This window comes from Sorex araneus, chromosome 4, assembly GCF_027595985.1.
Source record: "Sorex araneus isolate mSorAra2 chromosome 4, mSorAra2.pri, whole genome shotgun sequence".
Lineage (NCBI taxonomy): Eukaryota > Metazoa > Chordata > Mammalia > Eulipotyphla > Soricidae > Sorex > Sorex araneus.
In genome coordinates this window covers 177,974,742-177,990,370 of record NC_073305.1, presented here as the reverse complement: position 1 = coordinate 177,990,370, position 15,629 = coordinate 177,974,742, and the positions used below count along the sequence as shown (strand labels likewise).

Genomic DNA, 15,629 nt, shown 5'->3' with positions numbered 1-15,629 from the left:
AGCCCCACCCCCGCAATCCCTGCCAAGTAAAAAATTTATATAAAGAAAATAAAAATAAAGAAACTTTACTCCCTCCCCAATAAAGAAAAACCTTGACCTTCCCATGGCTGGGCTGGTGTCACCTTCTCGGGCACTGATCCGTCACGCTGGGATACTGAGATGATGACCCTTCAGGTGTGAAGGGCCTTCCGAACACCCAGTAAGCAAGTCACTTGTATAGAAAGAAAATACCCCACAGTGGGGCTGGAGCGATAGAACAGCGGGGAGGGCATTTGCCTTGCACACGGCCGACCCGGGTTCGATTCCCAACATCCCATATGGTCCCCTGAGCACCGCCAGGAGTAATTCCTGAGTGCAGGAGCCAGGAGTAACCCCTGGTAACCCCTGTGCATTGCTGAGTGTGACCCAAAAAGCAAAAAAAAAAAAAAAAAAAAAGAAAGAAAGAAAATTCCTCACAGCTCTTCTTTAGGTGCTGCACCCCCACCTGGCCTACTGGCACCCTGCTAAGAAAGGCATCGAGGCCTGCTAAGAAGCAGAAGCAAGGAGCGGCCGTCTGCCTCTCTCTCCACGGCCCTCACCCTTGGGCACTATAGACATTTCTGGGTGAGCAGGAGCCAGAGCACATGCAGCCACGTCACGTACATGCACAACCACACAGGTACCTACACCCCTGGCCTGTCCCCGAGAGCCTACTCAGGACTCTTCCATTGGCTGACATGAACTGGCCCCGCCCAGCCCGTGGGCCACAGGCCATTCCTCAAGTCCAGGGGGAACGTTCTCAATGCCGACGGTGGCCTCGGTCCGGGCAAGCCGCATCTGTACCTGCTGCGTGTAGCGATCGATTTTGGACTGCGCCTCCGGAGAGATTTCGATGTCCCTGGCCCCGTAGACGGTCTGGGCAATGGTTCTTATCTTCTCCACGATTGGCAGCTGGAGAAACACAGGGAACAACAGGGATGTGAGTTTCGGTCCAGAGTGCAGGGCGGGCTCTGTGAACTGTCCCGTGACGGCTGAAAACCCCCCCTGGCAGCCATGGGCTGGGAAATGAGCAGTCTTTTCTTTGCTGCCATGGAAGCTTGGAGCATCTCCCAATCAGAGGTCAGTTAGCAAGCAGGCAGGGCTAGACAGGAAGTCCATCTGGAGGGTGCTTATCCAGCTTATTGATTTTTATCCATCATCGTGGCATTTAGCAGAACTGTTATTTATGCCACACTTTTTATTTATTTTGGGGCCATACATGGGGGTCTGGCCGTGCTCAGGGGGTCATGTGGTGCTCTGGGGAGGGAAGCTGGGACTCCCCCAAAGCCTGGCCTCAGCCCTACGGGCCCTCTCCCTGGCTAGACTACCCAATGGCTCTGTGACTCAGAGCAAAGGACTGTACCAGAGACTCGGTGCTTGTAGGAACCATCAAAGACTTAGCAACATTGGGGCTGGAGTGATAGCACAGCGGGTAGGGCGTTTGCCTTGCACACGGCCAACCCGGGTTCAAATCCCAGCATCCCATATGGTCCCCTAAACACCGCCAGGGATGATTCCTGAGTGCATGAGCCAGGAGTGACCCCTGTGCATTGCTAGGTGTGACCCAAAAAGCAAACAAAACAAAACAAAAAACAAACAAAAACAAAAACAAAACAAAAAAAACTTAGCAACATTAAAGAATACATATATTAATATGCACATATTCATGGGCTGGAGCAATAGCACAGCGGGTAGGGCATTTGCCTTGCACGCGGTCGACCTGGGTTCAATTCTTCTGCCCCTCTTGGAGAGTCCCGCAAGCTACGGAAAGTATCTCGCCTGCACGGCAGAGCCTGGCAAGCTCCCCGTGGTGTATTCAATATGCCAAAAACAGTAACAACAAGTCTCACAATGGAGACGTTACTGGTGGACGACAGTGCTACAGTGCTATATATTCATATGCATACATATACACATGTATATACATCCACACACATATGTAGATACACACACATATACATTTCTGAGTAGAATATGTCAAGATTTCAATATAATGCTGATGGGATCTCTTTGGGAAGGTGAAGGCAAAATTGAGTTATTACTTTAGAGACATTATGAGAAATTCTGCAGAAAGGGAGAAACAAGGACAGATGATCAGGAAGACACCTGCCAAGAAGTGATGCTTCATTTGAGCCAAAGCTCCCAAACTTAATAGGTCACTGGTTCCTGCTTTTTCACTTTGCTTGTTGGGCAACCCCTAACAGTGCTGAGGAGCTATTCCTGGCTCTGTGTTCAGGGGTTACCCCTAGTGGTGCTCGGGGGTCCACATGCAGTGCGGGAACAGTGTGGGTTGGCTGATTAAAAGGCCAGCATCTTCACCCCTGCACTGTTTCTGCGTCTCTGCACCCCCCTCCACAGCCCCCTCCTTTTAGAAAAAAACTGCTCAATACTCCCCTGTAAATCTTCTTTCAGGGAATGAGGAGAGAGCAGCTCTTCCGCAGTTGCACCCAATCTATTACTACCCTCCCGGACTGTTCCAGAAGCCCCCAGGAGACGACACTGCCCACTCTGGGAAATGCTGAGTTAAGCGGATTTGAAAACAATCATCTAGAATTGTGCTGTGGGTAGACATGACATTGGCCTGTGTACTTGGTGTGTGCACAGCAGCAGAGTCACATGTTGATAAAGGGGCACCCACCAATGGATGGAGGCCCTCCTGGCCGGACTCAAAAACTCGACCTGGCAACGCCAATGGCAGACCTGGTATTTATTTTATTTTTACTTTTTCCAATGCTGAGGCCCAAACCCAGGTCTCACATGCACTTTACCCCTGACTCATCTAAATGGCATGATGGCATGAGTTATGTTGGATATTTACAGGAAATATCCAAATATCTAAAAATCCCCAAGCCTGCTCGAATGGGGACTGGGCCTTTTCCAGCCAGATCCCCCATTTTCCAGTAGCTTGGCAGCCACACCCACAAACTGCCCCTGGCGCTGTGTAATCCCACCAACGGCCAACATCCAGAGACTATAAGACCAAGCTCCTGGAAGCAGCTGGGCGACATGTAATAACCTTGTTCTCCCTCTTGGAGAACCTGACAAGCTACCAAGAGTTTATTGCCTGCATGGGAGAGCCTTGCAAGCTTCCCACGGTGTACTCATATCCCAAAATACAGTAAAAGATATATGCATACCTCTTGAGAGACCGGCAAGCTACCTAGAGTATCCCATCAGCACGGTGGAGCCTGGTAAGCTACCCATGGTGTATTCAATATGCCCAAAACGGTAACGATAAGTCTCATTCCCCTGACCCTGAAAGAGCCTCCAATCGTTGGGAAAGACAAGTAAGGAGAAGCTGCTAAAATCTCAGGGCTGAGATGGAGGAGGCACAGCCGGTAAGCCTTCTCCAGATGGAGCCCCGGCGACAATGAGCAGCAACTAACACGGCTCCGGAATGTGGGACTGGGACAACTCCGAACCTCTCGGCCACTAATGCAGCTGCACGACCTTTTCTGAAAAATGAAAACATACAATCTATTGATGTCACCCAACATGTCTGACTGTTGGAGGAAAACCTCCAAATAATGATAGTGAGATCCCTGTTGAAAATTGAACGCAATCAAAGTAAGGAAAGAGTAAAGTGAAAAAAGTCTGCCACACAGGCAGAGGGGGAGTGGGAGGGGGGCATGCAGGGTTTGGTGGTGGATCAAATATGAAAACTTTGTAACTGTATCTCAGTGATTCAATAAAAAATAAAATTAAAAAAAAATCTCAGGGCTGAGTGTAACAGAGTCGTTACTGGTGCCCACTTGAATAAATCGACGAACAAAGGGATGACAGTGATACAGTGACAGTGATTTACAGGAAGGTGAGTCTTCCAACCAGAGAAAGGGATAGATTGACCTCTTGAGACAAGAGAACTGAGGGCTTTAAAACGTGTTGTTCATTCTGGTTGCTTTTTTACTGTAGAGGTGTTCTTTGGCAAAGAAACTACTGGTTGGACGCTAACAAATAAAACAAAGGAAGGTGTAAATTCTTATAAATCTTTTCCTGGAGGACATAAGAAGAGGGTCTGCAGCAAAGGAGACAGACTTGGCCTCAGGGGAGAGGAGATAATCTGGCACTGAGAGCAGGAGACGCTTCATGTTCCGGCTGGATGTAACGGAATCCCAACCAAAGTACTGAAAACACTTCTGGTTCTTGGCCCATCAATTTTTCTTTTTTTTTCAAGTTAGTATTTTTTAAATATTTAAAATTTTTTTAACAGGTAAACACTTGTCGGCTAGGAGAGGATCAACAAGCAGATGATGATGAAGAGGATGAAGACCTAGATACCACAGACGACAAAAACTTAATTTTTATTGCCATTTTCATCATAAATTATTAAAACACTGCAGGGAAGGATTTCTGACACAAAGCAACAGAAAAGCCCTCCTTGAAGGAAACAATTCACAGTTAGGATGATATGAAATTTCAAGACCTCGTGCAGTAAGAAAAGCCAGTGTATCAGGATCGAAGAGCTAGTACAGAGGTCCAGGCATTTATCTTGCACACAGCTGCTCCTGGTTTGATCCTCCCTGCCACCACCAGGAGTGATCCCTGAGCAGAGTCAGGAGTAAACCCTGATCAGTGCTGAGTGTGGCCAAGCATCCAACCACCCTCCCCCACCAAAAAAAAAAAAAAAATCATTCTAGCTAAAAATAAAGGAGGAATGTGGGAGAAGGTATCTGCAAATATTTATTTATTTGGTTTGGGGGCTCAGGAGTAACTCCTAGCTCTGCACTCAGGGATCAGTCCTGGCAATGCTCAGCTGACCATGCGGGATGCTAGGGATTGAACCCGGGTCAGTAAGCAAGCGTCCTCCCCACTGTACTATCTCTCTGGCCCCTGCAGAGCTCGAGGAAGCCACCCGATGCTGGGGGGTGAACCTGGGTCTTCCCCAGACAAAGCATCCACGCAGCCGGTGGCGAGGTGGTCTCTCCAGCCCCTACATTCTGATCTCCAGGCCTTGCACCCAAAGCCTCCTTCTCGGAAATCTCCAGAGTCCACTCTCGGAGTTCCCGGACAGACTCTCTGCTCAAGTCCGGGTGCTCTTGGGGTCGTGGGGTCACTGGGATCTTCAAGGTCTGGCCGCGAGAGGCTGCTGGCCAAGGCCGACACCAGCAAGAGTTAGGGAACAGACCTGGAACCAAGTTCCGACATGGAGACGGATCAGGAGTCTACGGAGCAGGGGGAGAGACGCCACACCTGGACGGGGCCCACCTGCCGGAATCGGGCCGGAAGGAAAAACTGAGGAAGAAGCAGGGGCAGGATTATGCCTAGAGGTCAAGAAAGAGCCTGGATGCTGTGGGCTGGAGCGATAGCACAGCGGGTAGGGCGTTTGCCTTGCATGCGACCCACCCGGGTTCAATTCCCAGCATCCCATATGGACCCCCGAGCACCACCACGAGTAATTCCTGAGTGCCTGAGCCAGGAGGAACCCCTGTGCATCACCAGGTGTGATCCAAAAAGCAAAGAAGAAGAAAGAGCCTGGATGCAAGCGGCCCCACGCAGGGGTGCCCTGTCTGCACCCGAGGGTCTGTGCGGGGTCCGGGATGTGGGCGTGTAGAATGGAGTAGAAAGAGAGAGTGCAAACTTGAGGCAGGCTAGGAAGAGAACAGCCTGACTATATTGTTAGTCAGGTGTTGGTTTGGGGCCATACTAAGTAATGCTCAGAGATCACTGGTGGTGGAGGCTCGGGGGCAGGGGATGGCCCTATGGTGGGGTGCGTTGGGGATTCAAATGGGATCAGCAGGGTGCCAGGTAAGTGCCTTCCCCTCTGGACGTTCCCCAGGCCTCAGGGTCATTTCTGTGCAGGAGATTCTGCAGGGACCCATACCCAAGTGGAGGGTGAAGTTTCCTCAGGCCCCAGAGCACTGAGCAGGCCCTTCAGAAACCACCAGGGGTTGGGGGAAGGGGAAGGAACGACCTATCCCCAGTTTCGTGCTGACCAAGTGTGAATTCCGCCTGAACAATGGTTACACACAATTCCAGGGAAGTTGGGGTGAAAATTTGCTGAGACAGTCCCGAGGGGGGCTTTCGGATACACTCGCTCATCAGCACTGCCCCTTCTCTGCGGCGCCATCAAATCCCACCTCCCGACAACTACTCACAACCAACCAGGGTCTGAAACTATTCAGTGCAGTTAAGATGGGCTGGGAATGTGGGAATGCCCCCCAACGGGAACACTGTCTTCCTTACTTTGCCTGGTATTACTCTTGTTCACTTAGTGGACTTCAGTGATTAATCCAGTGTTACCAGAGGTACACACCCTCATAAAGAAGAAATGGTACCTGGCAATTGGGATGTGGGGGGGCCCCCACTGGGTCTCTGGATGGACCGGCCAGGGAAAAGGAGGAACTAAGAATGTATGCTGACGGGTGCCCAAGTCCTTCTCATCGACGTGATGCTCAAATTAGAAAGATCTCTGTTGACCAATCAATGTGCTGCACGGAGCAACCCTTTTTTAGGAAGAAAGAGTTAGCAGGATGCTGGTGGATATTTCTAGAATGCACAGCGTTCATGAGCAATAGCCCTGCACTGTCAGGAAAGTCATCTCTGAGGACACTGTGTCCTCTAGCTCTAGCTAAGAGGCCGAGGTGGGGCAGGAGAGCTGGGAAAGACAGTGGCCCCTTCTGTCTGCTTCCACCCGGTCCCCTCCCTGGATTTGTCTGCTCCCGTGACGATGGCCGTGTGGCCCCTGTGTGGACCACGAGGGTCACCACTGTGTGATCCATGTGGTCCAGAGCTCAGAAATCATGTTCTGAGTGGGGGCTAGAGGGTGTCACCAGGCTTTTTCTGTTTGGGGGCCGAGCCAGCAGGAGTGGAAGTGTGGAGCACCAGGTCACTTCAAATCTCCACCCGGGAAACAGGAAAGCCCAAGGGAACAGATAATGGCGTGGCTGGTGGGGGGAATCTGGCAGCTAATAAAGGCAGCCCCCAGCCCCATCTCATCCCCCTTGAGCGGCGTTCTCTGCACTCCTCTCTCGGGCAGGGTTGTGCGCCCCGGAAACGGGGCCTGTCCAGGCAGCCCACAGAGACCCACACAGGAGCAGAGAACAGGCACGGGGGTCTCGCACACATGGCGTGGCCGGGGACAAGGCGGGGACATCGTTCACGGGATGGGTCAGCTCGGGACCTGGCCGTCATTCACGGGAGGTGAGTAGGCGGTGTGGGGTAGGGCTGGTGATGTCCTTGGGTGCAGGAGAGGCTGGACATCTGCGGAGGGACCCGGCCCCTCTACCTCCATTTGCACAATAAACTCTAAATTTTCGGGGCTGGAGCGATAGCACAGCAGGTAGGGCGTTTGCCTTGCACGCGGCCGACCCCGGTTCTAATCCCAGCATCACATATGGTCCCCTGAGCACCGCCAGGGGTAATTCCTGAGTGAAGAGCCAGGAGTAACCCCTGTGCATCACCGGGTGTGACCCAAAAACCAAAAAAAAAAAAAGAAAAAAAACCCAAAACTCTAACTTTTCACCTACTGAGTTTTGTTCGAGAATCTTTCACACAATTCTGAGGAGCCCACCAGTGCAGAGAAATCTGCTTTCACTCACGCTGACAGGGTGCTCAGGGCTTCCTCCTGGCTCTGAGCTCAGGCCTCACTCCTGGTGGCGTCTGGGGGACCCTCAGCGGTGCTGGGGATTGAACTGGGGTAGACTGCGTACAAGGCAAGCACCTTTACCCCCTGCACTCTCTCTGCCGCTTGTTTATGTTTCTGGCTCACACCCAACAGTGCTCCGGATTTACTCCAGTCTCCGTGCTCAGGAATCAGTGCTGGTGGTGCTTGGGGTGCCCTGAGCAGGGCTGAGAACTGGCCCAGGTCACGTGTGTGCAAGGCAAGAGCCTTACGGGTTTTGTGAGTTCATGCAGACACAGCGATGCCACCCCGGAAGATGAGGATGCACGAGACACGTACCACAGCCCACGACCACCCAGGGCGAAGCCCGTCAGCACTGCTGCCGTGCCACTGCCCCAAGCCAGGTCAGTAAGGCCCCTTGCTCACGCCCCTGACCTCCCCCTCCCATCATTAAAGGTTCCTCAGGGATACTCCTGCTGACCTTTCAGTATCTGTACTGCACACCAGGATGCCCCAAATCAGAGATCAGTGCTGCTGAGCCATCTGGAATTTGTGCAAGCAGGAAAAAACTGAGATGGAACTCCGCTAGTGAGAAACCAGGAAATATACCAGACACTTCCTATGTCCATTAAAAAAAATAATAAACTGAAGACAGAGGAGGGGGGATTGGGGGAAGGGAGACAGAGATACAGACACAGACAGTGGTGGGGGGAGGGAGAGAGAGAGGGAGAGAGAAGACAAGTGCTTGCCATAGAGGGAGGCATTGGCAGGGGAGAGTAACTGGGTAATTGGGGACACTGGTTGCGGTGGGAGATGTCACTAGAACATTATATGACTGAAACACAGTCATATCATGAACGACTTTGTAACTGTGAATCTCAGTCTGATTCAATTACATTAATTAAAAAATTTAAAAAACCAAACCTAAAGCGTTTCTGCTGCTAAACAGCCAAAGATGACGAATGTCCTGACAATAACCAGACATCAAAAATAAAACCCCAGACATCAGCCACTTGTACCGCTTGCTACTGACTAATGAAATTAGTCCTGAGAGGGACTGAAGCCAAGATTTACTTTGTTAGCTGTGCCCAAATCGACTTAGTGACCCTTATATAACCACCCTCCATCTAACAGCATATGAAAATAAATAGTTTTCTCAGGACTCTTGCTATAACACAATCCCTTCAGCAAACCTATCCCTTGGATTGAAGATACAGGTGAAGAACAACCTGATAAGGCAGTTCCTAGGTCGTCACTGCGCCATGGGTGTGAGAAAGACAATGTTTAAAGAGAAGAAAAAAGAAAAAAAAAAAGAAACAAAAAAGGGGCTGGAGTGATAGCACAGCGGGTAGGGCTTTTGCCTTGCATGCAGCCGACCTGGGTTCAATCCCCGGCATCCCATATGGTCCTCTGAGCACTGCCAGGAGTGATTCCTGAATGCAGAGCCGGGAGTAACTAAACCCTGAGCATCGCCCATACCAAAAACCAAAAAACAAAGTCTAGCCCAGTGATCTGGTTCCAAATCTGACAGGGGACTTGACTTCTAAGTGGTAAATGACAGAGCTGTGTGTGTGTGTGTGTGTGTGTGTGTGTGTGTGTGTGAGAGAGAGAGAGAGAGAGAGAGAGAGAGAGAGAGAGAGAGCGAGAGAGAGCTGTTTGGGCCACACCTGGCAGTGCTCAGGGCTTACCCCAGGCTCTGTGCTCAGGGATCATTCCTGGCGGGGCTCAGGGGACCACACAGGATGCCGGAGATGGAACGTCTGGGCCGAGTGCAAGGTGAGTGCTCAGCCCCTTGCCTATCTCCAGCCCACTGGTCTGACAGGCTTTGCAGAGCTGCGTGTCCCCACCTTGGTGGTCTCACTCATGGAGCCTGCGGTGCTCACTCGGGCCCCTCAGACTGTTTCTCCCATCCTTGCTTCAGGTCCAATAGCTCCTTGCACACCTGTTCCCCTTCACGGTGAGGATTACCAGTGTAGACTGTCCCTTATCTACAGGGCCAACGTTGGTAACTCCCGCGGTGCACAACTGACTATTCACAGATGCCGGGGAAGGCCCGGCAGGGCCACACAGACTGTCCGGCTTCCGTCACAAAATAGCCCCTGTCCCAGAACTCGGGTCGGCAGGGGCTGGAAGGAGAGGGCAGGAGGAGAGCTCCTGGACTGTCCAGACTCACTCTTCCTGCACTGGCCCATACTTTCAAGTGAAACAGTTCTTTCTAGAAACTTCTACCACCACAACATTCCATTTTTCACGGTGGAAGAAAGCGTCCAAATAGCAGGAAGCCTTGCGGCCTGCATGTCTGAAACAGAGACCAGACTTGGCCCCTCCTCAAAGCTCCTTCCGGCCGGAGAGCATCACAGCGGGGAGAGACGGGGGAGCCTGGAGATGTGTCACGGAGAAGGGGCTCAGGGCCGAGGACGTGCACGCGCAGCAACAAGACTGAGAGAGCCAATGAGAAAGAGAAATGCCTCAGGGGTGGCTTTCTAGAACATTCCCTGGTGAAGAGAGGGTCAGTGGGAAAGGCAAATGAAGGACCTGTGGACAGGAAGGGGAGAGCAAGGAGGTCCCAGAGGGCACAGAAGACAAGGCCATAGCCAGAGAGACAGTGTTATCCCTGGAATAATTTTCTTTTTAACAATACCACTATATATATAAAATTATCATCATCATCATCATCATCATCATCATCATCATCATCCCATTGATCATCAAATTTCTCGAGCGGTCTCAGTAACGTTTCCACTCTTCCTAGTCCTGAGATTTTAGAAGCCTCTCTTTACTCGTCCTTCCAAACGGTGCCGCATTGGAGGCTCTTTCAGGGTCAAGGAAATGAGACCCATCATTGTTACTGGTTTTGGCATATGAATACACCACGGGGAGTTTGCCAGGCTCTCCCAGAGGGAGAAGTAGGCTATAAGATATATAACACCCCCCCCCACACACACACACACAGGTACCCATATCATTTTAAGTGTTTAAAATTTAATTCGGGGGTGGGGGGGTGGGCACACCCAGTGATGCTCAGGGGTTACTCCTGGACTCAGGAATGACTCTTAGTGGGTTCAGGGGATCCATATGGGATACTGAGGGTTGAACCTGAGTTGGCTGCGTGCCAGGTCAGCACCTTACCCATGTACTGTCATTTCAGCCCTTTAGAATTCTTTTACTAAAACCCGCTACTGCAGATGAAACCACAGCGACCACAAGCTCCCAGAAGCAAGGCCCTGGTCCAGGGATGCCAATTGAATCCCAAAATGGATTAGCGCCCTACAGAGATGTCTCGGGACCCCAACCATTTGCAATCTTAGAATGCCAGAAGCATTCTCCTATTCAAAGTGGGCAACAGAAAATAAATTATCTAGCGTCTGCCCCTGACAGGCAGGCTTGCATGGTGGCTGGAAAATTTGAGTAAACTTTAATGCCCCAAAGTAGAGAGTTTATTGGGGAAGTTATCTGCCATAGAGGCAGGGGGAGGACTGGGATGGGGAGAGGGGGGGATACTGGGGACATCGGTGGTGGAAAATGTGCACTGGTGGAGGGATGGGTGTTCGATCATTGTATGGCTGAAGCTCAAACAAGAAAGCTTTGCAATTATCTCACGGTGATTCAATTAAAAAAAAAAAAACCCAACCCAACAACCCTACCGGGAGCTGAAGTGATAGCACAGTGGGGTCTGACCCTTGGCATCCCATATGGTACACGGAGCATCACCAGGACTGATCCCCGAGTGCAGAGCCAGGAGTAAGTCTGGAGTATAACTGGGTGGGGTCCCCAAACCAAACAGAAACATCCTATCATATAGTGCGAATGGACCGTGAGCCACAGAACTGGTTGAAAAACAGAAAATCCTGCCATGATTCCAAACAAAACAAGCACCAAGAGGCCTACACCTGACCCAGAGAAATAGAGGCGGAAGGGCCAAGCCTCAGACAAGGAAGGAGGCTGCCGCTGGCCGACCCTGCCCGGAAGATAAGGCCAGATAAGGCTGGAGTGTCTCCTTTGTTTAGGTTTGCAGATAAGCTGAGCCTCGGGGGCACAGCCAGGAAGGAGTTCACCGAAGGAATCCGCTGTTTGTTCTCAAGCCATCCCTCCTTCCCTGTTTTCCCAGACACAAAGGCTGCTGAGGACAACCGTGGCCCAAACCGCTGCTGTTTGCCACCAAAGCTCTTTCTCACCTCACCACAGGGTCTCTTGTTTGACTGGCCCTGGAGAGTCCGTGGGACAGAGCCTTAGTGGGCCCGGGGCCGGGGAGGGCTCAGACGCTCCTTGCAAGCACGAGGCCACGAGTTGGACCCCCTGTGCCGCCCACATGCCAAGTGCCAGTGGTTCTGTTCAAATATTTGCGAATCCCAGGGACTGCCATGAATGTGAGGTCTCCGGCCCACGCCACCTGATGTCTGCAAAGCAGCACGCCCGTGCCATGGCAGAACACAAGTGAAAAAAACATGCGTGCACCCTGGTCTAGTGACAACACAATCCAAAGCCCCTGGCCAAGTATGTGAGCGTGGCCCCACCTATTCCTCCACCCCGCCCACTCGCTGGTCACCCACCACCCCACAGCAAAAGGGGGAAGGAAATGTAAATCAAGTTGATTTTTTTTTTTTTTAAAGAAAAAGGGTTGGGGATGTAACTCAGCAGAGCACTTGCTTCGCATGTGTGAGGCCCTGGGTTCGATCCCTAGCACCGTAAAACAAATCACTACCTATACCTGTATCACTGTCTCATTGCTCATCGATTTGCTCGAGCGGGCACCAGTAACGTCTCCATTGTGAGACTTGTTACTGTTTTTGGCATATCAAATATGCCACGGGTAGCTTGCCAGGTTCTGCCGTGTGGGCGGGATACTCTCGGTAGCTTGCCGGGCTCTCCGAGAGGGAAGGAGGAACCGAACCTGTGTCGGCCGTGTGCAAGGCGAATGCCCTACCCGCTGTGCTATCGCTCCAGCCACCTACACACAGATAATTCTGCCGGTGAATTTTATTTTTTTACTTTTGTTCTCTGGGCCACACCCAGCAGTGTTCAGGGCTTACTCCTGGCTCTGCACTCAGGGATCACTCCTGGCAGGGCTCTGGGGAGCACCCAGGGTGCCTGTCGGCTCCGCTCAAGCAAGCTCTCTCCGTTACCTGCTGTATTTTCTTCCCGGCCCCATGCTCCAATGCATTTTAATGATTTAAAATTTGAGCTTCATTCATAAAAAGCAACACAAAACAAATTGTCTCGTACTATCTTTTTGGCAGGTTTGAGTGGTGGTGGGAAAATTCCAAATAATAATGGTGGGACCGGTGTCAAAATATTGAATGTAATCAAAGTAGAGAGAGAGAGTATTGTGGAAATTGTCTGCCCCATGGGCAGGGAAGGGTTAGGATGGGGGTGGGGGATACTGGGGATTTGGGTGGTGGAAAATGTGCACGGGGGAAGGGATGGATATTTGATCACTGTATGACCAAAATGCAAACATGAAAGCTCTGTAAATGTATCTCGCGGTGATTCAATAAAATAAATAAATAAATAAGCTGCACTGTAGCACTGTTGTCCCACTGTTCATCGATTTGCTCGAGTGGGCACCAGTAACGTCTCCATAAAAAATTTGACCTTCTTAGCAGGAAAATGCCAGGAGTTCAATTAAAAATAACCCAGAACTCCACCATTGACTTGCAAATATTGTCTGAATATTTAAGAAACAATTGCTCAAGAGCCCCCCAACCCCCTTGCCCTATCTTAAAGGGCCCGGAGAAGACCGGGAAACACACGGGCAGTGAAAGTACAACAGTTCAGAAACCCAGGCTGGGTCTCCCTGCTCTGTTTTGCTCTCCCTTCATCCAGCCCCCGCGGTGATCAAGAGAAGGGCTTCCCACAAAGAACAGGAAGGCCCTTTGAACAAAAACAAACACTCACTAGCAGTCTTGCTGTCAAGGTTTCACCTCGGAATGTCTGCCAGGAGAAAGGCCGGGTAAGGAGACGCTTCCTGACCTTAACTCCTGATGGAACAAACACCCGACTTGTGTTTTGAGAAAGTGGTTGCCTTTCGATGGCATTGCCCCGGGCTCCCAGTTCCCAGGGAGAAGGTTAGCCGAAGGCGCTTCATGTAGCAGGGCCCTGGCCCAGACTGCTGCTCTGAATCCAAGACCAACAAAGGTACCTGTGAACTTGACAGGAGAAATGTCTTTAACGCTGAATTGAAGTGTGTGTGTGTGTGTGTGTGTGTGTGTGTGTGTGTGTGTGTGTGTGTGTGTGTGTGTGTGTGTGTGTGTGTGTGTGTGTGTGTGTGTGTGTGTGTGTGTGTGTGTGTGTGTGTGTGTGTGTGTGTGTGTGTGTGTGTGTGTGTGTGTGGCTGAGCCCGACCTGGCAGTGCTCTAGGCCTTCCTCAGGGCTCTGTGCTCAGGGCCCGCTCCTGCTGAGGGGTGGGGGAATCATCTGTGGCATCAGGGATTGCACTGCGGGGGGCATGCACGAATCAAACACCAGAACTATCTCTCAGGCCCTGAATTTTATGCTTCAAGACATTCCATTCGGCTCCCCTGGAGACTAGGTGAAGTCGGTCTTCCTGTAAGACACTTCTATGAAGAAGCCAGGCTGAGAGAGAGACGAGCTAACTTGGCCTAACTGGGAGGTGTTAGATATTTGGCCTCTATTCTGCCGCCCCCCCCCCCACAAGGTCTACCTCTAGGCAGTGTCCCGTCCATCGTGTGGGGTGGGCACCTCGCCTGCTCGGAGCCTCCGTTTTAAGAACTCAGGGCTACGCATTCTCAGGCTGCAGGGCAGAGCACGGTGTGTCTGTACTTGCCGATCCACCTTAGCTGGTCTCCTGGCTTAGCCTGTACACCCTCACCCCCCAGCCCAAGGACCGACACTGCAATCCTCGACAACAGCAAAGGCTGTTGTCTTTATAAATTATAAATGAAAATTATAAATGAAAAAGTCAGGAGCGGGAAGGTGGCTTTTTTAAAAAAATAATTATAGTTTAGATTCAGAGGTTTTGAAGTTAAGGAGGGAGAGGAAGTGGGAGAGAATGGAGAGTGACGTGCTCAAGAGAGAACCTGGGCGGGCCTGGAGCAATAACACAGCGGGTAGGACTTTTGCCTTGCATGCAGCTGACCTGGGCTCGATTCCCAGCATCCCGTACGGTCCTCCTGAGCACCGCCAGGAGTGATTTCTGAATGTAGAGCCAGGAGTAACCCCTGTGCATCACCAGGTGTGACCCAAAAAGCAAAAAAAAAAAAAAAGAGAGAGAGAGAAAACCCGGGCTTCTCCGGGGGTGGAGAGAACCCCTACACACGTCTCAGCATTAGACAGGAAAGCACGAAAGTCCACATCCCAAGAGGGGAGATGCAGGCGACACATGTGCTCGGGTACCACATGTGCTGGGCCATGAGGGCGTAGGCAGCACCTGGGCTCGGGCAGCCTCCATGCTGGGAGGTGGCTCTGAAGGCTTCTGCAGGGGGCTGTGAGGACACTAGCGGGTCCTGACAGAAGGAGGCGCTTACTTCCCGCCGGCCTGGGGCACAGGCACAGGAAGCGCCCCCTGCTCCTTCCCATCTCCTTCCCTTCCTTTTGGTCTCTCCACTTTCTTAAACAATGGGTCAGAACAACACAGCTGCCTCTGGGCTCGGAGTCGGAAGTGGCTCTGTGTGACGCCTCGGAACTGTCTGAGGGGCAGTTTCCCGGGAAGCTCGGCCCAGAGCTCCCGGGCAGCAGCCTCATCCCCTTCTTCAAAGCTTTCCTTGCTCAAGGGAGGAATCTAAGAGAGTCTCAGCTCAGTGGGCTGAGAACATGCCTGCCTTGCATGCAGTAGACCCAGGTTCGATCCCTGGCACCCCATATGATCCCCTGAGCCACCACCAGGAATGACTCCCGAGTGCAGAGCTAGGAATAACCCTTGAGCATTTCCAAGTGTGACCCAACAACCGAAATCCCTCCCCTTTGTACCCACAAAGAACGCCCCCCCCCCACTTTCTTTGTGTTTGTCACCCTGACATCCACCCAGAAGCCTCCACTTCTCTTTTTGGGCCATACTTGGTGATGCTCAGGGGTCACTCCTGGTTTTGCACTC

General features: G+C 51.6%; 1 protein-coding gene across 1 annotated transcript in view; it reads right to left on the bottom strand.

Moving 5' to 3' along the window:
* Positions 1-15,629, bottom strand: part of MTHFD1L (methylenetetrahydrofolate dehydrogenase (NADP+ dependent) 1 like) — a 193,214-nt gene that overhangs the window by 42,281 nt on the left and 135,304 nt on the right. Inside the window, exon 25 of the mRNA XM_055136619.1 lies at positions 823-930. Within this exon, the coding sequence (XP_054992594.1) occupies positions 823-930 (108 nt within the window). The remainder of the gene's footprint in view (positions 1-822; positions 931-15,629) is intronic.